This window comes from Lithobates pipiens, unplaced genomic scaffold (genome assembly GCF_037356315.1).
Source record: "Lithobates pipiens isolate NorthernLeopardFrog02 unplaced genomic scaffold, aLitPip1_a1.2 Scaffold_13, whole genome shotgun sequence".
Taxonomy (NCBI): Eukaryota; Metazoa; Chordata; class Amphibia; order Anura; family Ranidae; genus Lithobates; species Lithobates pipiens.
This window is the reverse complement of record NW_027507718.1, coordinates 456,221,178-456,247,694: the sequence shown is the minus strand read 5'-3', so window position 1 is coordinate 456,247,694 and position 26,517 is coordinate 456,221,178. Positions and strand designations below refer to the sequence as shown.

Sequence of the window (26,517 nt, the reverse complement as noted above, 5' to 3'; positions counted from 1 at the left end):
GTCCACCAGTTTATATGGCAGTAGTTGGCAGGCTATCAGTTCTGACAAGCCAGCTGTCAACCGTTGGGCAAGAGGGTTATCCGGCGTCATAATTTTTTTACGCTCGAACATTTGGCCCTCGGAAGCCTGCCTTTTTGCAAAAAAACGTGAGGATGGCGTGATGAAAGGTGAAGTGGAGGATAATTGTCAGGAGAGAGGAGAAGGAGAAGTAGAAGACGAGGCTGGACTGTGAGAGCCTGGAGTGTGGCTTTGTGGGTTCCGTTGCTCCCACTGGGCTCGGTGATGGCAGCTCATGTGCCTTCTTAAGGTGGTCGTCCCTAGGTGAGTGTTGGGCTTACCGCGACTTATGCATTGACTGCAAAGATTGCAGATGGCAACATTATTGTCAGCAGCGGACATGTTAAAAAAAGCCCACACTGCGGAGCCATGTGGCGGCGTCCTGGGAGCGCCAGATGTGACCATACATGGTTGATGTCTCGCTCCTGATACATTCGCAGTCTGCTTTGTCCCTCCTGTGCAATGTAAGTTCTTCCTGCTTCTCCTCCCTATCTGCTGGTCCATATCTCCCTCTGAACTCCCCTCCTCTTCCTCTCTTGTGGGCACCCACGTGACATCACAAGACATGTCATCATCAACGTCACCTTCCCCACCGCTATAATTAGAGATCTCGGAGTAGGCAGCAACAGCGGGGACCAACCTCCTCCTTGGGCTGATCTGGGTACTGTCTTCAGACTGCTGAGTGGCGGTTGTTGCTACCTCCTCTTCCTGATCCAGTGCCAAGAGTGGCTGCGCATTGGAAATGTCTTGATATGGATCGGAAAATAATTCCTGTGACTCAAGCGGAAGGTATATGGTGGTGGTGGTGTTGGTGGTAGTGTCTTTGGGGGTGCACATAGCAGAGAGTGAAGAAGAGGGTGCAGATCGAGAGGATGAGGAGGGTGCAGAAGAGTAAGGCTGAGTGAGCCACTCAACCAAGTCTGGTGCGTCCTTTGACGTAATCGCACGCACCTTCTGCAATTTGCCACTTTGGCTCAAGCCTGTTGCTCCTGCCCTACCCCTACCACCCCTGCGGAAGGGCCTGCCTCTTCCTCTGCCTGTCATTTTTTAAATGGCCCTGTGACAAAAGTCTCTAGAGAAGTGCAGTATGTATGTGGAAGAAGGTATATAACACCTGCTTCAATCTGTAGTTTTTTTATAATACTTTTTTTTATTGCGTGTGTCACTCTTTGTAGTATCGCTGCAGAACCGCTCAGCAGTCACAATTCTGCACAGTGGAAATGCACTATACTATGCTTTCTATATTTGAAAGTATTTTATACGTGTATTACACACCTATATACTGCACACCAAATAGTACACCTATACCAGTCTTTAAAAGGACCTTTGTGGACCTAGTAGCTAATGATTTGCAGACTGTCCCTCAGTCCCTACACTGATAAAACACTGCTGCAGAATAGGGCAGCAGTCAGCAGCAGTGCACCACAACCCTATATATTGTACACCTATACCAGTCCTTAAAAGGACCTTTGTGGACCTAGTAGCTAGTGATTTGCAGACTGTCCCTCAGTCACTACACTGATAAAGGACTGCTGCAGAATAGGGCAGTAATCTGTAGCACAGCCCTGCACCAGCACTCTATATATTGTACACCTATACCAGTCCTTACAAGGACCTTTGTGGACCTAGTAGCTAGTGATTTGCAGACTGTCCCTCAGTCACTACACTGATAAAAGACTGCTTCAGAATAGGGCAGCAGTCAGCAGCAGTGCACCACAACCCTATATATTGTACACCTATACCAGTCTTTACAAGGACCTTTGTGGACGTAGTAGCTAGTGATTTGCAGACTGTCCCTCAGTCCCTACACTGATAAAAGACTGGTGCAGATTAGGGCAGTAATCTGCAGCACAGCCCTGCACCAGCACCCTATATAGTGTACACCTATACATTATACACTATACACTATATTAAAAGGACCTTTGTGGACCTAGTAGCTAGTAATTTGCAGACTATCCCTCAGTCCCAACACTGATAAAAGACAGCTGCAGAATCGGGCAGCAGTCAAGAATAATATTCTTTCTATATTTGGAAGAAAGTATATTATACGTGTACAACCCTATATACTGTACACCTATACCAGTCCTTAAAAGGACCTTTGTGGACCTAATAGTAATAGCTAGTGATTAAACTGACTGTCCCTGCTCCACACAGCGTCCTGTCCCTACACTGACAAAAGACAGCTGCAGAATCAGTCAGCAGTGCACTCAGCAATCACCAGCACAGCAGTGCACCAGAACCCTATATACTGTACACCTATACCAGTCCTTAAAAGGACCTTTGTGTACCTAATAGTAATAGCTAGTGATTAAACTGACTGTCCCTGCTCCACACAGCGTCCTGTCCCTACACTGACAAAAGACAGCTGCAGAATCAGTCAGCAGTGCACTCAGCAATCACCAGCACAGCAGTGCACCAGAACCCTATATACTGTACACCTATACCAGTCCTTAAAAGGACCTTTGTGGACCTAATAGTAATAGCTAGCTAGTGATTAAACTGACTGCCCTTGCTGCACACAGCGTCCTGTCCCTACACTGACAAAAGACAGTCTGCTGCAATCACCAGCACAGCAGTGCACTGAACCCTATACACTGTACTACACCTATACCAGTCCTTAAAAGGACTTTTGTGGACCTAATAGCTAGCGATTTGTGTCACTACAGTATCTCCCTGCTCCACACAGCGTCTTGCCCTAAACTGACATAAGACAGAATGTAAAATGGCCGCCAGATCAGGTCTATTTATAAGGTAGGGGGAATGTCCAATTGTCCATGTGCTGAAATGTCTCAATTGGCTGTCCTGTACCCCATGATGGATGTGTCATCATGGGTCAAAGTTCTTTCACACTGTAAACACATATGTCCACCGGGCGAACAGCGGCAATAGTCCGCCGATCGGGCGAATCACGAGCACGCCAAATTTGCCGCGAACAGACCGCCGGGTGAACAGTTCAGCCATCCCTACCTCTCATGCCTAATCACAGCTCTGTCCTGTACCACCATGTTCTTTCTGACATCATCAAGAATCCCGTGGGCTCTTCCTGGTTCAGCAGGCGGGCCTCCTCACCAATAGGCCCTCCCCATCCTCCTTTTCTGAAGGGAAGGCTATATCCTGGGAGGCATAGCAGGCAGTGTGAATGTAATTTGCCTAAGGTGACTGACTTGCACGGGGAGGTGGGGCCAGACATTTATACTTAAAAAGGATTCAACTTATAACAGCCCGATACACACAGAGGATGGAAGTAGGGGTGGGCGAGTTTGGGGTGGAGGAACTTGACTGGCCTGCACAGAGTCCTGGCCTCAACCTGTTTGAACAGCTTTGGGATGAATTTGAGCATAGACAGCAAGCCATTCCTTCTCGTCAACATCAGTGCCTGACCTCACAAATGTGCTTCTAGAAGAATGCTCAAACATTTCCATAGACACTCTCCTAAACCTTGTGGACAGCCTTCCCAGAAGAGTTGAAGCTGTTATAGCTGCTAAGGGTCGGCCAACTCAATATTGAATCCTACAGCCAAATACTGGGATGTCATTAAAGTTCAGGTGTGTGTACAGGTAGGCATCCCAATACTTTTGGCAAAATAGTGTATTTGAAGAATAAAGCTATTGTTTAGTGTCACTTTAACTTGCTCTGATACTATCAGTTGCATTAAACTCACATGTAACCAAGGTAGCCCACACATGAAAAACAGTATGGGATATCTGGAAAAGATTTCTTAATTATAATGACTCTAAATACTTGTGAATGTGCTTCCTATTGTTAAGTGGGTCATATTCCGTGACCTGCAGTCATGTTTTTAATATAGTAGATGAACCCTTTGATACAAATCTTAAAACATCAGATTTGTATTTACTTTTTTATTTAAAGGGTTGTTTAATATAAAGAGTGAAAAACCCTTTTTTCCATCTGGACCCCTTTATTGCAAAAACAAGTAGACTGTACATTATAAAGTATCATCAAATAATATGGCGAAACATCCTTCTTATTGCCAAGCTTTTTCCTAACACACTTGCTATTAATGGACAGGTCACATTTCAAGGCCTTCAGCCATGTTTTTCACTGCTTGTTTCCTTAATACAATACAGGCTGACATTGTGATCTACAGCAGATTTCGTTTCCATTGAATTTGTACATGATTCATCTTCCAAGACTGTGGACCTAATGTACAAAAACTAGAGGAAAGTAATAGTGTCCAAGCAGGTACTTGCTTTCAGTGCACATAATGGAAATTAGATGGATAACCCACATACTGAGCACTAGGGATGAGCTTCGTGTTCGAGTCGAACATACGTTCATCTCGAACATCGGCTGTTCTCCCGTTCGGCGAATTCCGAACATTATGGGCCGTTCGCGCAAAATTCGTGTGGCGCTCAAGTCCCACAATGCACTGCGCCATCGCAGTGCATTGCTGGCTCATGATTGGCCAAGCATGCACTGTGACCCCGCATGCTTGGCCAATCACAGCGCTGGCAGCGAGGAGAGCCATGATTGGCCACAGGCAAGGATGCCTGTGGCCAATCATAGCTCAGGCTGTGTAGTACACGCCCCAGACCATATAACGCCGCCAGCGCGGCGGCCTTGTGTAGTGTGTTGGCGTCTGTAGGAGTTAGTGGGTGTTCTGTGTACCTTCAACACAGTATACACCGATCGTTATTGGCCGTTTTTCGTTCTTGCTCTTCTGTAGTGGTTGTTGTCTGCATGCCCTGACCGCAGTATACACCGCTATATTCACCTATATAGCTAGCTATATTTCTCTTTTTTAATAGAGCTTGCAGTCAGTGGTAGGAGATTGTGCGTGCTGTCTGCGTGCCCTGACCGCAGTATACACCGCTATATTCACCTATATAGCTAGCTATATTTCTCTTTTTTAATAGAGCTTGCAGTCAGTGGTAGGAGATTCTGCATGCTGTCTGCATGCTCTGAACCCAGTATACACCACTATATCCATCTATATAGCTAGCTATCTTGCTAGTTTTAAATAGAGCTTGCAGTCAGTGGTAGGAGATTGTGCGTGCTGTCTGCATGCTCTGAACCCAGTATACACCGCGTTTAATTACTGTATATGGGAGAGGTTGCAGTGTCGTGGCACCAGCACCAGTGCCTAAGGCCCAATTTTTCTGCCCCTGTTTAACAGGGGCGTTTAATTACAATTTTTGATGCAATGCTTTGCAGCAGGGCTAATTCCTGCACTAAAACTAGAGTATATGGGAGAGGTTGCAGTGTCGTGGCACCAGCACCAGTGCCTAAGGCCCAATTTTTCTGCCCCTGTTTAACAGGGCGCTTAATTACAATTTTTGATGCAAAACTTTGCGGCAGGGCTAATTCCTGCACTAAAACTAGAGTATCCGGGAGAGGGTGCAGTGTCGTGGCACCAGCACCAGTGCCTAAGGCCCAATTGTTCTGCCCCTGTTTAACAGGGACATGTAATTACAATTCTTGATATAATATTTCACAGGAGGGCCCGTTCCTGTGCCCACCCAGAGTAACTGTGAGGACGTATAGTGTTGTGGCACCAGCACCACAACCACCAAAGGTCAATTTTTCTACCACTGTTCAACAATGGCATGTAATTACAATTCTGATATAATCGTTCACAGCAGGGCGTTCCAGCGCCCACCAAGAGTCACTTTGAGGGCTTACAATGTTGTGGCAAAACCAACACCTTGTTCCGCCATTTCTGCAGAGCATATAGGGCAGGCCCCTACTTTCAAACATCCAACTTACAAATATTTCCTACTGCAAACGGAAGGAGACAACAGCAAGTGAGATGAAAAAAGACGGACGGCAAAACAAATTATACAGGGGTGATAACCCTTCCCTATGTTTTCCAAAAAGCTTAAAAATAGTTTTTTTGACTAGAGCTACACTTTAAAAATGTACCAGTTGAAAATTACAAACAGATTCAACTTAACACAACAAATCTACACAGTCCCTGTCTTGTTTGCACCGCCTGTATACTGCTGAGTATATAGGGCCTGGGGGCCACACGTATGTCCTTTTTTTAATATGGGTACGGGGTTCCCCTTAATATCCGTACAAGACCCAAAGGGGCTGGTAATGGGCAGGGAGGGCTACCCGTGCCATTTTTTTAATGATTTTCAACCATATTGCAGGAACCAGATATAACATTAAAACCGCGGGGGCGTGGCTTGGCGCTGTTCCGAGATGGCCGCTTGAATCCGGAGCTCCCGTCCAAGAGACCCAGCTACAGACAACCAGGCAAGTTTGCGGTGGTCATATTCACTCTTTTTGAGCCCCTCGCCACTATAACATGTCAGCGACACGCTCCCGGTCGCCACCGGAGCCCGACGCTCCCCCCGCCAGACAAATCCCGGAGATATTCCGATCCCGGCCTACTGGCAGTACCCGAGCCGCGGCCTCGAGTAGGCCGCGATCCCACAGCAGGAGCCCGATCCGCGCTAGGCCCGACCCGGACTCCAGAGAGCAACCACCGATCAGCCTAGAGGATCTGCGCAGTGTCGCAGCTGATATTAAACATACCCTTTCTGCAGCCATATCAGACCTTCGGACTGATATCCAGTCTATGACGCTGCGAGTAGAGGATATTGAAGCGACACAGGCCCGCCATGATTCCTCCCTCTGCCAATTACAACAGCTCACTGAGTCTCATGCCATCCACCTCAGAGACATTAACAGGCACATGGAGGACCTTGACAACCGGGGGAGACGTCGGAACCTTCGAGTGCGAGGTATCCCTGAATCCCTGGACCCTACTCTTCTCACCCAGCGGGTAGTTAATATATTTAATGACCTACTCGAAAGACCCCCGGACAATCCCATTGTATTTGAGCGCATTCACAGGGCCCTACGCCCCAGGGGCCGCGACACTGACCCCCTGAGAGATGTTGTCTGTTGCCTGACAGACTTCCCCTTGAAAGAGGAAATCCTTCGCAAGGCCAGAGATAGGAACCAAATCGTACACAGAGGAGTGAATATTAAAATATTCCAGGACCTGTCTAACATCACGCTCCAACGTAGACGGGAACTCCGACCATTACTGGAAATTTTGAGGAACAGGGCCATCCCTTATCGCTGGAAGTATCCCTTTTGCCTTTCTGTTTCCCATCAAGGTCACACAGAAAATTTGAGAGTTCCGGAAGATCTCGACCATTTCTGTGCTGCCCTAGACCTGCCTCACGTGGACCTACCAGACTGGTACAGTGACTTCAGATTTCCTACACTTCACAGGGCGACTTCAATGGAGGGTGTAGATGAAGCAGGCAACTACGCTCTTGGCAGACGTCGCAGGCCCATGCACCAACCCCCTCTCCACCGCCCTCCACAGAGGAACGCCACCCCACCGAGAAATGGCAGTCCCACGGCTTCACCTGCTCATCGCAGGCCCCGCCATAATTAAGGTACATTTCTCTAGCTCTGTACACTGTTTGGCACCTGTTGTTACGAATGCGGGCCGTCATTTGGCGGCCTCTTAGCTGAAACAGAACTTGCCCCTTCCTGGAGACAACGGTACTTGCCGATTCTACCCACCCAGCACGAACACCAGCCGGAGCCGCCCCTACACCGTGCAGTCCACTTGAGACTCTCCTTTGCTGCCCTTGTTTAAGCACTGGGAAGATCGCCATGCCCACTTCCTCCCTGCAGCAACTTCTCTCCTCACAGACTAGGAAAGCCTACTTGTACGTACTCTATGAACCCGATATTGCTAACTTATGACTTTTTATCTTGTGGCTCTTCACATCAACCCTTGTCAGGAACTTCCTAAAGTGTCCCGTATAACTGAGGTGTACACCGGGCCGCCTTGGACGTTGGTCCTCTCTCCCTTACTCTCTTGCCCTTTGTAGTCCTGGTGTGGCTCTCATAGCACGTCCTGATTTACCTCAGACATTCCATGCTTGACCCAGGTTGCAGCCTTCTCGTCCAGCTCCCCCCCTCCCTCGCCCTACTCCCCCCCCTCCCTCACCCTTTTCCCCCCCTCCCTCGCCCCTCTCCCCTCAACCCCCCCCCCACCTCCTCTTCCTCTCCCTCCCTTGGTTACCTCTCTGGTTTTTCCTTTTTTGTTTATATGCACAGAGACTCTGCAGCTCGCTCACGACCTGATTCATGCCGCATTATTGTCTACTACAGAGTCGGGAGTGTGGTGTCGGGTAAGAACAACCGTTCGCCCCACGGGGCATTTACACATATTTGATTACTACTTATTTTGCACCTGGTACCCAGCGTTACACACTGGGGCATGAGACGCCTGCATCGCACTTTACGCGATAGAGGGATAGCGCTAGTATCACTCCCAAATACTGTGATCAAGGACTAGTAATATGCATAGGTATTAGGGGGTGGGGGAGGGGGAGGAACACACTTCCACGGCCCCATCCTCACGTCACTCGTGAGGGGGGGCCGTGGCGCGGGGGCGGTGACTGAGGAAGGGTCACACCTTCTCATCTGGGAAGAATTCCCATACAACGGCAACGCCGTAGCATGACTAGATAACCTACCTCCCCTAAAGTCTTGAGTAGGGACTGCTCCCATACATGGGACCCTCCCTCCAAATTGCACCTGTTGCTTAGTTAGTTTTCGATTGGCTACCCTGCCACTCCCGGCTCCGGTTGTGGCAAGTACCTACTGATGTTGTTGTATGACTTTAGTATGTCTACCAGATATGGCATTTACTGTTATTTACTGTTATTTACTGTTACCTTTTGTGCCTAGTCTCATCTCTGTTTCACATGTTAAAGCATTCTATTGTGCCATCTTGTATTTCTGCTTTGGATCACTTTTTGTCTAACGGTTTAAGATTAAGATTGCTTTTCGCCTATATACTATGTTCTGAAGCACTCCCTCCACGGACTCTACCCTGTTTCGCTGCCCCTGACCTCTCGACCTGTACCAGACCTATGCCTACACCTGACTCCGCATGCTTTGTCCACATGCTTACCCTCCTGACATATCCAGCCCTCCTCTCTCTCTAGCCAGACCTAGGGACCTAGATATCCCTGAGACACCCTACCCGGACTACTTCAATCCTTTCACTTAAAGGTCATGTCTGCTACCCTCTCCGCAACCCTCCCTAGGCCTGCAACATATCCGACGACGAACCCCCTAAGCCATTGTCATTACCCGGAATGTACCTTGTGCCACCCTGACTAGACACTCGCCATTCCCATTTTAACCCCCGGACTCTAGGACTACACCAATGATCTCCGACCCGTACCACACCCTTTCCAGATTTCCATTATGATCTCTTCAAGCTATTGCTGTTGGCTCACCTTAGAACTCAGGCCATGTACCACCCTTACTTGCCTCCACTCACTCATTTCGGTTTCGCAGTGACGGGACCCCTCTACAACTCGTGTAACTCCGTCCGCTACCCCCGAACAACAGACGCTGGTAGTCAGTGTTGACCCAACCGGTGCCCTTATCGGTACTCCGAGGGTTGACTGGTTCAACCCACCCACCGGTCTCATTCCCTATCCCCTCTACCTGCCTCTCCACATACCTGACCCTCTCTTCCGTATACCAGTCTCTACCCGCCTTCCTTCACCCCCTCTTCTCTTTCCTCTTTTTCCTTCTCTCGCTGCTTCTCCCCCTTCCCAGGGCCTCCTCTTTCCAAGCATTGTACACAACTTTTGCCTCCGACCTCCGACGAAATGTCCCCTTCTTCGCAACGCATAGCAAACTTGTCCTTGAAGCTTGTCTCCCTAAACGCAAAGGGACTAAACACTCCAGAGAAACGTCATCAGACACGATTGATGATGCAGAAACTGAAAGCTGATGTTGTTTTCCTGCAGGAAACCCATTTTTGCTCTAAATCTACCCCTAAATTATCCAATCACACCTTCCCAGTGGAATTTCACGCAACATGTCCCACTTCTAAAAGCAAGGGAGTCTCTACACTTCTCTCCAAACACTTCGACTTCCAGATTCTAGACACTCTAGCAGATACGAATGGCAGATTCCTATTTCTCAAGGGTACATTTAAAAAGAGGAAGATTACGCTAGCGAACATATACAGCCCTAACACCTCCCAAGTAACCTTTTTCCGGAATATAATGCATCAACTTAGCTCTTTCTCTGAAGGGATGCTGATTCTTGGAGGCGACTTTAACGCCCCCTTAGACCCCCTGTTGGACACGTCCTCCGGGACCTCCAGCTTACCGTTCCGTGCACTCAAACAGATCAGGAAAAGCCTTCATCAACTGTTACTACATGACGCGTGGCGAACGCTCCATCCTAGAGATAAAGATTTCACCTTCTACTCTGCCCCTCACAACAGGTACTCACGTATCGATTACCTCATGGTCTCCCAGCAGGATTTACACCATCTATCCAAAGCCTCTATAGAACCCATGACGATTTCTGACCATCATCCGATCACGGCTCTATTTACTTTTCCTGAAAGGCTTGAACGAACCTCTATATGGAGACTAGATGCGAATATTCTAACAGACGAACTTAGAGTTAAGGAAATTAGAGACTGTCTATCCCACTATTTCATAGACAATGACACCCCAGACGTTTCCCCCCTCACGCAATGGGAGGCACATAAATGCGTGGTTAGGGGCAAACTTATCTCCCTTGCCTCTGCCCGCAAGAAAGAGAGAGCGGCCACACTGACAACCCTATTTGCGAAACTCAGATCCCTTGAAACGAAACACAAAAGAACCCTAGCAGAGGACGCCCATTCCGACCTAATAGATACCCGCACCCAGATCCAAGACATATTAGGCTACCAGACGAGGAAATCCTTTGCCCTCTCACAGAAGTTCTTTTATGAACATGGCAACAAATCAGGCCGCTTACTGGCGCGCATGCTTAAATCAAAAAAGGCCAAACAGACGATACACCGTATCCACTCTCCTACCGGCTCCACCCTTGAAACGAACGCAGAAATAGCACGGGAATTCGAACGCTATTATACCTCCCTATATAACCTTAGCTCCGACTGCCCGCGCCCTCCAGACCCCCAAAAACGTCTACACGACTTTCATACGTACCTTTCTAGACTTCCTCTTCAAAAAGTTCCATCTGACGCCCTCCAGTCGTTGGAAGCACCAATTTCGGCGGCGGAATGGCTTCAAGCAGTCAAACAAATGAAACCGGGCAAGAGCCCTGGACCCGACGGCCTGACTTCAGCGTATTACAAATTATTTGCCGAGACACTTCAGTCCCCCTTTCTTAAGGCCTTCAACTCTGTCCCAACATCCAAATCCCTCCCCCGAGGAATCTTAGAAGCTCATATCACCGTTATACCCAAACCAGATAAGGACCCAACAACCACGAGCAGTTATAGACTAATTTCCCTACTCAATGTAGACGTCAAACTTTTTGCCAAAATATTAGCCAACAGACTCCTTCCGTTCATCCCAACCCTCATCTCCCCAGACCAGGTAGGCTTTGTTCCCGGACGCGAAGCCAGGGACAACACCCTGAAATCCATTAATATCCACCACATGATAACACAAACTGAACAGCAGGCCTTCTTCCTGTCTCTTGATGCGGAGAAGGCGTTTGACAGAGTGGCATGGGACTACATGGAAGCAGTGCTCCATAATCTGGGCCTTGGTCCTCACATGATGTCCATGATCATGTCTTTATATTCTACCCCTTCTGCAAGGGTCCGGGTCAATGGTACTCTGTCAGACGCCTTCCCCATCGGAAACGGTACGAGGCAAGGGTGTCCCCTTTCCCCGATCCTATTCATCCTAACCCTAGAACCCCTCCTCCAAACCATTTCACTACACAATGATATTAAGGGCATTCTTACCCCACTTAAAGAATGTAAATATGCGGCTTTCGCAGACGACATATTGATGTTCCTCACGAGCCCTATTACTACGCTCCCAATTGTTCTATCAGAGTTTAAGAAATTTCAAGCCATTTCTAACCTTAAAATCAATTTTTCCAAGTCTTACGCCCTGAACATCTCTCTACCTGAGGAGATCCAAGCACAATGTGAAGCGAACTTCCCCTTCTGCTGGAAGAGTGACTCCATTACCTACCTGGGCACACAAATTACTAGAAAGTTAACTGACCTATATGCTAAAAACCATCTCCCCATCCTCCAAACTATTACGGACGATCTTAAACGTTGGAACAAACATTCTCTCTCTTGGTTCGGCAGAATCGCGGTCCTCAAGATGAATGTCCTGCCTCGCCTACTATATATTCTCCAAACAGTCCCTATACAAGTCCCCCAAACGTTCTTTAAAACGTACAACTCCATCTGTTCGAAGTTCTTGTGGGGAGGCCGAACGCCTAGAATTTCCCTCCGGACCCTATCACGCCCTAAACTCCTTGGGGGTCTGGGCTTCCCAAACATACTCAACTATTATAGGGCAGTCCATTTAACTAGAATAGTTGACTGGAATGTTCGCGACCCTCACAAAGAATGGGTCTCTCTAGAGGCCTCTTTCTCCTCTCGCCCACTCGCCTCTTTGCCTTGGATGAAACCGTCTCATGTACCCATCACGGCCACCCTCCACCCCCTTATACACCCGACACTGAAATGCTTCCAACACATCTGTACTCACACGAAAGTCTCGTCAATTCCGGGACCCCTATCCCCGATTAAATGCAACCCAGACTTTCCGCCTGGCATATCCCCAGATTTCCTGACAGACAACTGGCCAAGAGACACGTTGAACGCTTGCCACTTTTTTGAGAAAGGGTCACTCATCCCAGCCTCGACCATCGCTAATAACATGGATAGACCACCCATCCCTCCTTGGACCTACCTATTGATCGCTCATTACCTACGATCGCTAGACACAAATTCGCAATGCTCTAGGGCACTTACTCCGTTCGAAATCCTGTGCACCCAATCCACCCCCCAAAGGCATCTCATTGCGCTTACCCATAACTTGCTTTTTGATGGGGAGCGTCCCGGTTCCACCTTAGCATGCAAACGTTGGGAGGAAGACCTTGCCTTATCGATAAGTGATGAACAGTGGGACGCCATTTTTCAAACCATTCATAAAGGATCATTGAATGTTAGCACCCAAGAAAACGGCTATAAAATACAATCCCGTTGGTACCGTACCCCCTCTCTTCTATACAAATTTGCCCCCAATGCCACTGACACCTGCTGGAGGTGCAACCAAGACAGGGGCACACCACTTCATATTTGGTGGTCCTGTCCCTCAATACATAATTTCTGGAGAGAAGTGTGCAGTCTCGTTTCCCAAATTACCACCTATAACATTGACCCAACCCCAGCCCAATGCCTTCTCCACCTTTCGCCTCTACCGAGACGAACTTACCATGGCTCTCTAGCTATGCACATGCTCAACGCAGCCAAACAGTGCATACCTATTCACTGGGGCACCTCCGAAATTCCCTCCCTGAAAGAGTGGTTCTCCAGAATCAACAAAATAGCTGAAATGGAAGAATTGATTCATATATCCAGAGACACCCCTTCCAAATTTAGCACAAAATGGGCCTGTTGGAAACACTTCCAGACCACTGCCGATTACTTGAATGTGCGATGAGGGGGACATTTTACATTTTACATTTTACATTTTTTTTTTTTTCACATTTTTTACATTCCACACTTTGCATTTGGCACTTTCCATCACAGGCTTTCTACTCAGACTTCTTTACCCTAGTACTTGCTAACCTTGAGGTCGCCGAAATACAAAAGCAAACAAAAAGTTGTTCTACATGTTACTCTATATGCTTCGGGGGGCCTTGGGAAAGGGGACTCCAGACAGCTCCAATCCACCCTGTACCTTTGCTCCCCCCATCTGCCTCTACTCCATACTCCCCATTGCCCTCCTTCTCCTCCCCTCTCCTTTCTACCGCTTTCTCTCTCTTCTCTTCTACATCCTCCCTCCGGTCCCCCCCTCCCCTGTAAGACTCCTAATCCCAGATGCTTCGACCTAGGCACACACACCTTCCGCTATATATCACGGACACGAACCCCCAACACTCTACCAATGCAGAACCTACCCAGGCCACTCTATCTAGCTACCGCACGATACTACCTAAGAAACTCATTACCTGACTTGTCCTACCAGTTACCCCTAGACTCTTTTTGGAAAGGATCCACCTCCTCGCTCCTTGGGCCCAGCCTGTATCCCCCAGATGGATGCCCTTACCTGACCAAGGCAGCTATCTTCCTAGCTTCAAGTTGCGGACAATTCCAAACCCCTCTTATGCCCTTCTTAATGCCTACTCACCCCCCCTCAATTAGGGTCTTTCTATATGCATAGCCTTATCAAACTCATTGCTTGTTTCATTTGATATGTTATCTGTACGTCTGTTGACATCTTAACTCTCCAATTGTTGGGGATCTCTCTTTGTACGTTTCCGCATTTATACTTTTGTGCCTACTATTTCTCTTCAATAAAATTGTCGTTTAAAAAAAAAAAACATTAAAACCGCAAGCAGTTCGAAATGACGTTATGTACATTAAATGTCATTTTGTGCAGGGACTGTTCTAAACACGGGAAACACGTGGCACTTCACAGGCATACTATAGACACCCCCCAGGCACGATATTTAAAGGAATATTTCACTTTTTTTTCACTTTAATCGTCATTAAAATCAGTGCTCCTGCCAAAACGGCCATTTTAAAAAACATTTTAGGCATTGACCCATGTCCCCTGGGGCAGGAGCGAGGTCCCCAAACCCTTTTTAGGACAGCATCTTGCATATTAGCCGTTAAAATTAGCACTTTTAATTTCAAACGTTTGAGTCCCATAGACTTCAATGGGGTTCTAAAGTTCGTACGAATTTGCGGTCCGTTCGAAAGTTCTGGTGCAAACCGAACTGGGGGGTGTTCGGCTCATCCCTACTGAGCACTTTGCTGTACTATGTAACTAAATAGACAAAAGAGGTAACTTTTGTGCAATTCTACAGACTCTATATCAACCAGGGTACCTTCTGGGTTCTTCAGGGGTGCCTTGGCAAAATGCTTAAAAATTGCCCCAATTTGCCAAAAAATTGTGTAAAAACCAGCGGGAGAATCAAACACGCTTCTTTGTTACTTTGTTACAATCTTGGGCACTGTGCTGGCCAGCCGCCAGCATCACAACAACCACTTATGTCACTGGTTGATAAGGAGGACATTGGGCATCTGCACAGCATCCCTGTTTGACCTCCCTGATCCTCTATATCAGCAGTAGGATCATGTTAGCTGCATGGTGAAGAGAAATTGAGGAAGATGAAATACTGAAATACTAGTTATTAGCAGTGTTCAAAAGTGTATTTGCTTTGAAAGAATATATCACCTCTAATGTTGGGTGTCTTAAGTGTGGGGATGCTCCTGCGATTTACAACCAATAGTTCAGATTTCTACATTTTAGAATGAGGTGCCTTGAGACTGCAGAATTTTAAAAGGTGCATTGACTGAATAAAGGTTGAGAGACACTTGCTCTATATCATTGTCCAATCTTGTCAGCTCTTTAGAATATTAGAGAACACAATCATAAAGATCAGATACTCTCACTGTAAGCATCTTTTCAACTGTTACTTGGCATAGGACAACTCAGGCAGATTTGAGGTAAATACACTAAAGAAATTGTTAAATAGTTCCATAAAAGAATGTTGAAGAATGAACTAAGTAGTGTTTTTATATGTTGGTCTGGTGTTTACCTGCTTGAAGACCTTGGACATTGCAGATATGCCCTGTAGGGCATAAAGCCTCACTCAAAACAAACACTTTTTAAAATTTTGGATGGAACTGGAAAAAATGACAATTCTTGTAAGGTTTTTATTTCTGTATATATCTCAGTTGGAGAGATTTTCCTCCACTTCCAGCCCCTGTAATGTTATAAACAAAGGAACATTGAAGAGGCAGCAAAAAGCCAAGTGGTCCATTGAGTCTGCCAACTCCCTGGACCTGCTTCCTGATTGGCCAGGAGGAGAATTAGGAAGACAATAGCGAATATTAATTTGCTATTGTAACACAACTGGGTGGTGGTCTGTGCCCGAGCCCACCCTTTTTTGAAGCCAATTAGAGCCTCAGGCTCTAATCATGTGCTTTAAAAAAATCCCCATTGGAATCCATGCACCTTGTGACCTGCATGTAGATTAGGGGACGAGCGCATGCATTAGGGGACGGCACCCCTGCGCCCCTTATGGACAGGCCTTCACTGGTATAAACCTATGCTTGCTCCAAGCATGTTTAAATTCACTTACTGTTTGTACCTCTGATGGAAGTCTATTTTAAACATCAAATACTCTTAAACAATACTTATTTTATTTCATTTTGAATCTTCCTCCTGTGTTCTTGGTTTTAGTGTCATATTGAAAATACTGCCCTCTTGAAACTTATTCACACCCTGGATGTATTTAAAGGTTTCAATCATGTCTCCCCTTTTCTTTCTTTCCTCCTGACTGTACATATTATGTTCCTGAAGTCTCTACTTATATGTTTTAACCCCCAGACCTTTCACCATTTGTGTTTCCCGTCTCTGGACTCATTCTATCTTATCAATATCATCTGAACCAAATACGTTTATCTTGACCTCATCCGACCACAGGACATGGTTCCAGTAATCCATGTGCTTAGTCTGCTTGTTTTCAGTAAACTGTTTGTGGGCTTTGTTGTGCATCATCTTTATAAGAGGCTTCCTTCTGGGACGACAGCCATGCAGACCAATTTGATGTAGTATGCAGCGTATGATCTGAACACTGCCAGGCTGACCCCCCTTCTGCAGCTCAGTGTCAGGGTCTTGGCAATCTTCTTGTAGCCTAGGTCATCTTTATGTAGAGCAGCAATTCTTTTTTTCAGATCCTCAGAGAGTTCTTTGCCATGAGGTGCCATGTTGAACTTCCATGACCAGTATGAGAGAGTGAGAGCGATAACACCCTGAAACTGAGCTGCAGCACGGTGGCCAAGGCCATACAGTGGTTTAACAGGACAGGTTCCACTCAGAACAGGCCTCGCCATGGTCGACCAAAGAAGTTGAGTGCACCTGCTCAGGGTCATATCCAAAGGCTGTCTTTGGGAAATAGAGGTATGAGTTCTGTCAGCATTGCTGCAGAGGTTGAAGGGGGGGGTGGTGGTGGTGGTGGGGGGGGGGGGTCAGCATGTCAGTGCTCAGACCATACTCTCAACACTGCATCAAATTGATCTGCATGGCTGTCATCCCAGAAGGAAGCCTCTTGTAAAGATGATGCACAGGAAAGCCCGCAAACAGTTTGCTGAAGACAAGCAGACTAAGGACATGGATTACTGGAACCATGTCCTGTGGTCTAATGAAACCAAAATAAGTATGTCTTGCCTACAGTCAAGCATGGTGGTGGGAGCATGGATTACTTGAACCATGTCCTGTGGCCTGATGAGACCAAGATAAACGTATTTTGTTCAGATGGTATCAAGTGAATGTGGCGGCAACCAGGTGAGGAGTACAAAGACAAGTGTATCTTGCCTATAGTCAAGTATGGTGGTGGGAGTGTCATGATCTGGGGCTGCATGAGTGCTGCTGGCACTGAGGAGCTACAGTTCATTGAGGGAACCATGAATGCCAACATGTACTGTGACATACTGAAGCAGAGCATGATCCCCTCCCTTCGGAGACTGGGCCGCAGGGCAGTATTCCAACATTATAACGACCCCAAACACACCTCATCGACGACCACTGCCTTGCTAAAGAAGCTGAGGGTAAAGGTGATGGACTAGCCAAGCATGTCTCCAGACCTAAACCCTATTAAGCACCTGTGGGGCATCTTCAAATGGAAGCTGGAGGAGCGCAAGGTCTCTAACATCTACCAGCTCCGTAATGTCGTCATGGAGGAAGGGAAGAGGACTCCAGTGGCAACCTGTGAAGCTCTGATGAATGCAGTGCCCAAGAGGGTTAAAGCAGTGCTGGAAAATAATGGTGGCTACACAAAATATTAACACTTTGGGTCCAGTTTGGACATTTCCTTTCACTTTCAAAATTTGGGGGGGGGGGGGGGGGGCAGCAAATTTACACTGTCATACAAGCTGTACACTCACTTCTTTACATTGTTGCATAGTGTAATTTATTCAGATATAATAAAATATTTACAAAAATGTAAGGGGTATACTCACTTTTGTGAGATACTCTCTCTCTCTCTCTCTCTCTATATAGGTTTGTCTTATTTTATTATGGAAAAGGTGGAGCCATTTGTTTTGTTGTACTTCTAGACTTTTAAGAGAGATGTGTGATTTTACATCCGTGCAATTCTATCCTACTGTAGGCGAAGTCACAGCGCTGACGTCCCCAGGAAGCCTATTTAAAAGGGATCAAAACCAGCAATTACTCAGAACACATAAAGCAGCTCTACTCCTTTAGATGAATCACTGGGAATGGTGCATGATACCTAATAGGTAAGTAAGATGCTTCATTCTGAATTTCTTCTGTGCAGTCTTTTCGTGACTATTTAAAAACTTTTTGGTATTCTTTTATCAACCGAATATTTATAGGATAACAATCAACACAATCAACACATTTACAAACTGGTTGACTTAAACGTTTTTGTTAACGCTCTTGGATAATTATATAGAACTTGTCAGAACTGAAGCCGTACGGAATGACGGTGGCTAATAATCTTTTCTTTTTACAGCAGCATTTCTGTCCAGCATTCCCATGAAAGAATAAATCTAACTGTAACCCATAATGGGAACCTGTACAGATAAAAAGATGGAAGCTGCCATTACTATTTTGGTTTTATAGGTGCAAGTTTTGGTGCTGTCATCCCGATCCTTACTTCACCTCCAGATTTCATAGCTGAACTAGAACCAGCATGCAGGATTGAAGTTCACATGCTTAAGACTTAACTGGCTCTATGTTTTTTTTCCGAGTTCATGACGCATAGTGAAGCCAGGATCCAGATGATAGCCATGCAGACTAAACTTTAAAGCGTAACTGCACTTTTGTTTAAAAAAAAACTTTCCCCTCTGGGTGATCTCTGTACATTACAAGGATTTTAACAAACTTTGTTGCAGAGTCATACCTTTTGTTATTCTGAAGAAATCCCTGGGTGTTTGTCTCTGTCCATGTGGGAAAATGAGTCTAATGAGATTGGTTTCATAATTATCAATCAGCGGTGCATCTGCAGGGCTCTAATAAGGAAAGCTGCTGGGTCAGCATCCCTTTAGACGTTATTTCCTATTGAAAGTATCTTGCCAAAAATGACATTTTTGTTGCAGAGAATGCTTGAAATCTGACTTGTATCTTAGTGTAAATTGGTGAGCCAATCACACAAGCAGGAAATTATGTTGGGGGTGGGGGGGGGGGGGGCATTTGTGTACAGAGCTGCAGATTGAAAGAGAAAGGTAATTGTTTAATAACACTCAATCACATTATGACTTGTGTCACAATCAGGGACGTTTTTAAGGCAGGGCAAAAGGGGCAGCTGTCCTGGGCCCTGTCATTGTTGTGGGGCCCAAAGCAGCTGCCTCATACTTACCAACTATCCCAGTTTAAATGTTCTTGTCTCTTGCTGTGTCCTGATATCTCAGTGTAAAGTGCTGCTACTAATGCTGCCCAGCTCTGCCCTATTGTTGTGTACAGATGACTCACCTGCAGACCCTGTGTTTACATGTAAATAACCAGCATTCATATGTAGCATAGATATGTAAATAAAGGCGACATCCATATGTATAGCATGACCCCTGGAGTGAGGAGATGATGTGCTGTAACCTCTAGCAATGAATCAGTGAGCAGTATTACTATACAGTAATTTCAACAAGCAGAAATCATGCTCTGCAACCTCTAGTAACTAATCAGTGAGCTGTAATGTGTGCTGTAACCTCTAGCAACCAGTCAGTGAGCGGTAATGATACACTGTAACCTCTGGCAACCAATCACAATAGCTGTCTGATCTGAGTCCGTAAACTGATTTTGAGTCTATCTGCTATTTATTGTATGTCTCAGAGCAGGTGGAGAGCAAAACTGCATGGGGGCCCAAGAAAAGTTTTGCCCAGGGTCCAGTCAATATTAAAGATGGCCCTGGTCACAATTGTATACGCTATATTATTTTTTCTTTATTTGCTATTTTTTTTCCACACAAAAGTAGAGTTACCCTTTAAAGTTGAATTAGTAAAAGAACATCCGATATTTCTGACAAGTTTTCTTTAAGCCTCCATAAGCTTGAAATGGTCATTAACATAGAGCAACTGAATGCACATCAATGTCAGATATCTCTTTTTTCACAGATGTATTTTTTAAACATACAGCAATTACAGAGTTTTTTGATATCTAATATTTTACAAAGGCACATTGTGGTAATGTGCAGTGAAATGTGCACGTAACCGCAAACCATGACAATGCAATATTATTATACAGGCTTTACATAGCGCCAACAGTTTGTGCAGCGCTTTACAATATAAAGGGAGACAATATAGCAACAATACAATTCAATACAAGAGGGTTAGGAGGGCCTTGCTCCTGAAAGCTTACAATCTAATAGGGAAGGGCCAGTGAAACAAAAAGGTAGTAACTGTGCGGGATGAATGCATTGGCGCATTGTGGTGCTAATCATTTTTAATGGTACCTGAACTCACCACCAAATCGCACCTATGCTGCAAAGCACTGTAGTACACCACGACACATGATTCACATTGCAGTACAATGCACTGCAAAAAATGGCCATCAATACTCATCAAGATGCTTTACAACCCATTCATTTTGAATGGGCTGCCTAATGCTACGCTCCACAATGCACCTCAACACATGAAAATGTATGTACTGCAGCACATTGTGACCAGACGTGACTGGCCCCTTAATGGCATGTTATAATCTTACATTCACAACAGAATGACACATTTTACACCATATTGGTAGATTGTACTTCTCACTTCTGATTTTGTTTTAGTGGTACATCATTTTTAAAGCAAAACTAAACCCTTCTATTCTTTTCAGCCAAGGAGGCTGCCATCTTAGCCTCTGCTTGATCTGCAACTGCCAAGATGCTGCACATGTGATCAGTTATGACACCAGCCATTTGACGATTTGACAGCTTGGTTGAATGCACAAGCAGATGTGACAGTTACATACCTCCCAACATTTTGAAATGGGAATGAGGGACACCTACTAACAAATGTATGTAGGCATAGGACACGCCCCCTGTCACACCCCCTTAAAGGAGAATTAACAAAAAAAATAGTTAATTAAATCCAGAAGGGCTTTTTTTTACCACTACTATTCCTTTATTTTGGCTTTTAAATTGTACAAATGCAGCAATTTAGAAATTGGCTGAAAGGTTTATTTCAGCCAATTTTATATATACAACTATATGGATCAGACCAAAATGAGGGACAGATAGAGGGGAAAGAGGGACAGAGGGACATTGTTCCAAATCAGGGACAGTCCCTCGAAATCAGGGACAGTTGGGAGCTATGCAGTTAGCATTCCTGGATGCTGAGAATTTAACTTTTTTTTTTTTAAATCGCTAAATTAATGGGTTTAGTTTTGCTTTAAATCAAGCCTTTCAGGCGACAAATACCTGTGTTTCCTTTCCATTGCTATTGGAAATGCTAACTGCCTGGCTATCATGGTGATCCTTAAACTTCACTACATCACTTCATTTCTGTTAATGTCCTGAAACATGTACCCTGTGAAGTTGGTACTAAGCCTGCTTAGAAGCTCCAGGTCACTCAACCCACTAGGTAGTAAAGACACGCAGAAAAATAGCCAGGGAAGTAGAAGGACATTGGGAATGGCATTAGTATCATCATTCATCATTCAGTTTTACGAGTTTCCTTTGAAATATCCATATATTAGCTATTTTCTTTTCTATGATTTGAGTGCCATTTGCGAAAGTGTATGGAGAAAGTGATATTAGACATTAGCTACAAAAATCTTTACCGCCAATGTAAAACTTGCTCCATTAACTTTTTCAAATATTTATTCATAGCAAAAATGTTTTCAGTTTGAAAATAAACCTGTAATATCATTAGAGAAAGCAAAGTACAACTGACAGTAGACACTCCAATTCCTGTCTGAACAGCAGAAAAAATGTGGATTTATAGGCATGGGATGAAGAAGCACATTTCCCTTTCTCCTGCAATGTCATGCTTAGTGGCAGATTGTCTATGGCAAAGTCCCAGCACTGATGTAAAGGGGGGTGCCTAGCCTTATGCAAATTCTGAACTTCAGAAAGTCTGTATTTCCATAGGATTGGCAACGTTTCAGTCACAGACTAAACTCTACTCTTTCATTCCCTATCAATTCATCCCCCACAGTTATTTAAAAAAAAGTGACTGAGAAGTAACCAACTCTCGCTAACCTGAGTATCAAAAAAAAGGCAAACGGGTAATCATTGGATACTGTGTAGTCATAATTAAAAGCTCTACCTATGATGGTAATGTAAACATGTATTACCATAATTCATCATAGAAAAAAAACCTACAGAAATCATAGTTATTGTAGATATAGTGAAATGATTAGTATATCTAAGGCTTTCTCAACCTTTTTACATGGAGGAACTCCATGCCAGACCTCTGCAGAGAGACTATTGCTTCCACACAAAGAGCAAGGGTCCTTCTTGCAGCCTTCTGGTAGGAGGCAGGCTACTCAAGCTGTGACTGCTTCTTATAAGCAAAGTGTACCACTTTGCACTTTTAAGCTGGTCTTAACTAAAGGTTCAGTTGGACTTAATAACTCACTGTTAATAGTGGAAAACATTTTTTTGACCAATATATTATATATGATCTTGCAGGAATTGTGGTAACCCTACAGAGACATCTTCATCATGCCCGTGGATATGATTAATAACCCTCATCATGAGCCAGTGAACGGGGCAAATAATAACAACCTGCATGACATAATGGATGTGACATGCCATGCTTCTATCTATGCACTAGAAGACATACCACCTCCTCCTCTGATCGATGACCTCATTATTGATGCGAATAAGGATAAGGATGCCCAAGACCAGCTGCATAAAAATAGCAAGGTCGCCAGCAGTCAGTATGGAGTTAATATTTTTATTGTTGGACTCTTTTTGATGCTTGCGGTCTATTTAAAAATCATCAGACTGACTGAGAACAATCGGCTCACCTTCCTGGTTGTCCTGATGCTGATCCAGGTGGTATGGATGACATTTTATATCTGTGTCAACGACAGGAAGAAATGGGCCTCCACAGAGAAGGATGGACATGCTGGGGCCAGATGGCTAAGATGTAAGTCAAAGCAAATAATTATTACAATGTCTGACTACCTCTCTGATATTGTCACCGGTGCAATACTAACAAAAACAACAAAGCCTATTCTGCTTTACCCAGAGATGTACTCAATCCCTACATGAACCTTTTTATAGTTAAAAGGTAAGGCCCGGTACACACTGATGCGACAATCGTTCTGACTTTGGAGCACTTGTTGCATCAGAAGTCGGACCCTATTCTATGCAATGGAACCGTTCAAATCGGTGCAACTTGAGTCGCTCCAACTTAGAACTCAAACTACTTTTGGTCCAACTTTGGTACGACTTGCATTGACCCTGTGGGGTCGCATACACAGTACTGTGCAAAAGTCTTAGGCAGGTGTGAAAATTTTTTGTTCCAAACATCTTGGAGAACTACCTACAGATCTTCTGTGGAAATAAACTGTCCTAGATTCTTATGTCTCTTCATATAATCCCAGACAGACTCCATGATTTTGAGATCAGGGCTCTATGGGGGCCAAACCATCACTTCCAGGATGCCTTTTTCTTCTTTACACCGAAAAAAGTTTTTAATGACATTGGCTGTATGTTTAGAGTCATTGTCCTGCTGCAGAATACATTTGGGGCCAATCACAGATCTCCCTGATGGGATGGCATGATGGATAAGTATCTGCCTGTGTTTATCAGCATTGAGGACACCATTGATCCTGACCAAAGCTCCAATTCCATTTGCAGGAATGCAGCCACAAACGTGCAAGGAACCTCCACCATGCTATACTATTTCCTGCAGACACTCATTATTGTAGCGCACTTGGCTCCCTCTTGAAGGGAGAAAGAGATACATTGTATGTTTTTCTCCTTGCTAGAAGGGAAACATGTAAACAAAGAAGTGTGTGCAAAAAAAAAGAAAACAAGAAAAAAGAAGATAAAATAGCTAGATTAGAGTTTGTCAAAGTCAGTGTAATGCTGCGTACACACGATCGGACTATCCGGTGGACTTGGTGACAATCCGCCCATGTGTGGGCTCCGGCGGACTTTTTGTTCCTAAAAGTCCGGCGGGCTTAGAAATAAATGTTGACTCAAAATGCACCCGTCTGTGTGCTAGTCCGCCGGCCTTTTGAAATGAACAGACTTGCCCACACACGGAGAAAAGTCAGTTAATTTTGAACGCGGCTCCAGGTAGACGGGACTAACGAAGGAAGTCAATGTCGTCGCCTCCATCGGCGAGATTGACACCTCTCTAGCCCCGTCACCTGGTATGGACTTAAAGGGGAAGCCCTACGCCAAAAAAACGGCCAAAGTCCATAGCAGACCCTTATCCGAGCACGCTGCCCTGCCGGTCAGGAAAGGGGGTGGGGACGAGCGAGCGCCCCCCCCTCCTGATCCGTACCAGGCCGCATGCCCTCAACATGGGGGGTGCTTTGGGGAAGGGGGGCCCCTGCGGCCCCCCACCCCAAAGCACCTTGTCCCCATGTTGATGAGGACAAGGACCTCTTCCCGACAACCCTTGCCATTGGTTGTTAGGGTCTGCGGGCGGGGGGGCTTATCGGAATCCGGGAGCCCCCTTTAATAAGGGGGCCCCCAGATACCTACCCGCAGACCCTGACAACCAACGGATATGAATGGGTAGGGGTACATCGTACCCCATACTCATTCACATAGGGTGGGGGGCCGGTATCTGGGGCCCCCTTATTAAAGGGAGCTTCTGGATTACGATAAGCCCCCCGCCCACAGACCCCGACAACCAACAGCCAGGGTTGTTGGGAAGAGGCCCTTGTCCTCATCAACATGGTGACAAGGTGCTTTGGGGTGGGGGGGCCGCAGGGCCCCCCTTCCCCAAAGCCCCCCCCATGTTGAGGGTATGCAGACTGGTACGGCTTGGGGGGGGGGGCGCTTGCTCGTCCCCACCACCTTTCCTGACCGGCTGGGCTGCGTGCTCGGATAAGGGTCTGCTATGGACTTTGGGGGGACCAGGTGATGGGGCTAGTGAGGTGTCAATCTCGCCGATGGGGGTGGCGACATTGACTTCTTCCGCTAGGCCCGTCTACCTGGAGCCGTGTTCAAAATGAACGGACTTTTCTCCGTGAGTGGACAAGTCTGTTCATTTCAAAAGTCCGGCGGACTCCCACCATAGTCCAGTGGATTATCAGCCGGACCTAGTGCGCCGGAAAAGTCCAGTCATGTGTGGGCAGGTCCGCTCGTTCGGAAAGTTCGGCGGCTTGTCTGCCGGACTAAGTCTACCGGATAGTCCAATCGTGTGTACGTGGCATTAGGGTTAGAATTTGGGTCAAGGTCAAAGGTCATGGACAGTGTCACAGGCCAAAGTCAAGAGTCAGGGTGTATTTTAGGTTGGATTAAAACAACCATTTTTTTTATTTAGTATCAGTGTCAGTGTGTTTTAGGTAAAAAAAAAAAAAAAAAACAGAACACAAAACAAAATGCTCTCTATTGTTTCTGGGCCCTACTACGGGTACACAACAATTAACATACAAATATTGCTGCAATCATGAGGAGAAGGAGAATTCACTTTCAGTTGTTCTTTGGTGGTAGATTATGACATTAGCAAGAAATATACAGCAACATTTTAAGAAATTATATTTTTAATAATTTGTGCCAGTTTTCCTTTGATAATAAAAAATGAGGAGATATCTATTATGCATAATTCATCTGGATACACTAAGTAGTTTCAATGACATGTACAGTTTTACTAACACAGGTCAAAGTTGCCAAACTGTGTTCAGGTGTTAGGATTTCTCCTCTCGGCCAATCGGGTCTCAGGACCCGCTTCCTGAGTTGGGATTGACCAGGAGGAGAAGCAGGAAGATAACAGCGAATATTAATTTGCTATTGTCACACAACTGGATGGCAAAAAAAACCTCCCATTGCAATCTATGCGTCCAGCACCCTGCATGTAAAATAGGGGCGGGCGCATGAATACGGGGGGTGGCGCCCCTGCACCCTGTATGGACGGGCCGCCGCTGTATAATATTTTATGTAAACAGTAGGTATGCAATCAGTGGCGGCTCGTCAATAGGGGGGGAAGGGGCGCCGTCCCCCAATCCATGCCAGAGCACTGCACCCCATGCCCACCCAGTTGTGACAATAGCAAATTAATATTCGCTATTGTCTTCCTGATTCTCCTCACAGCCAATCCCATCTCAGAAAGCGGGTCCTGGGACCCAATTGTCCGGCAGGAGAAGGGATCCTATTGGCTGCCGAGGAGGAGGAGGAAAGAAACACAGGGAAGTGGAGGCCACGCCTCCATGAAGCAGAGGAAGGAGAAGACACAGGGGGAAGCCCCTACCCGCTGCCTCGGGGAAGCCTGCGACCTAGATGGGGTAAGGTAGACCGGGGGGAGGGGTGCTGCCACTGGATGCACCACTGATGCCAGTTTTTTATTCT

The 26,517-nt window shown here is 45.9% G+C and overlaps 1 protein-coding gene across 1 annotated transcript in view; it reads left to right on the top strand.

Moving 5' to 3' along the window:
* The first annotated feature begins 18,201 nt into the window (after positions 1–18,201).
* LOC143975411 (proton channel OTOP1-like) overlaps positions 18,202–26,517 on the top strand; it is an 89,666-nt gene continuing 81,350 nt past the window's right edge. The window contains exons 1-2 of the mRNA XM_077477788.1: positions 18,202–18,337; positions 22,672–23,134. Coding sequence (XP_077333914.1) covers positions 22,705–23,134 — 430 coding nt within the window. The 5' untranslated portion in view covers positions 18,202–18,337; positions 22,672–22,704. The remainder of the gene's footprint in view (positions 18,338–22,671; positions 23,135–26,517) is intronic.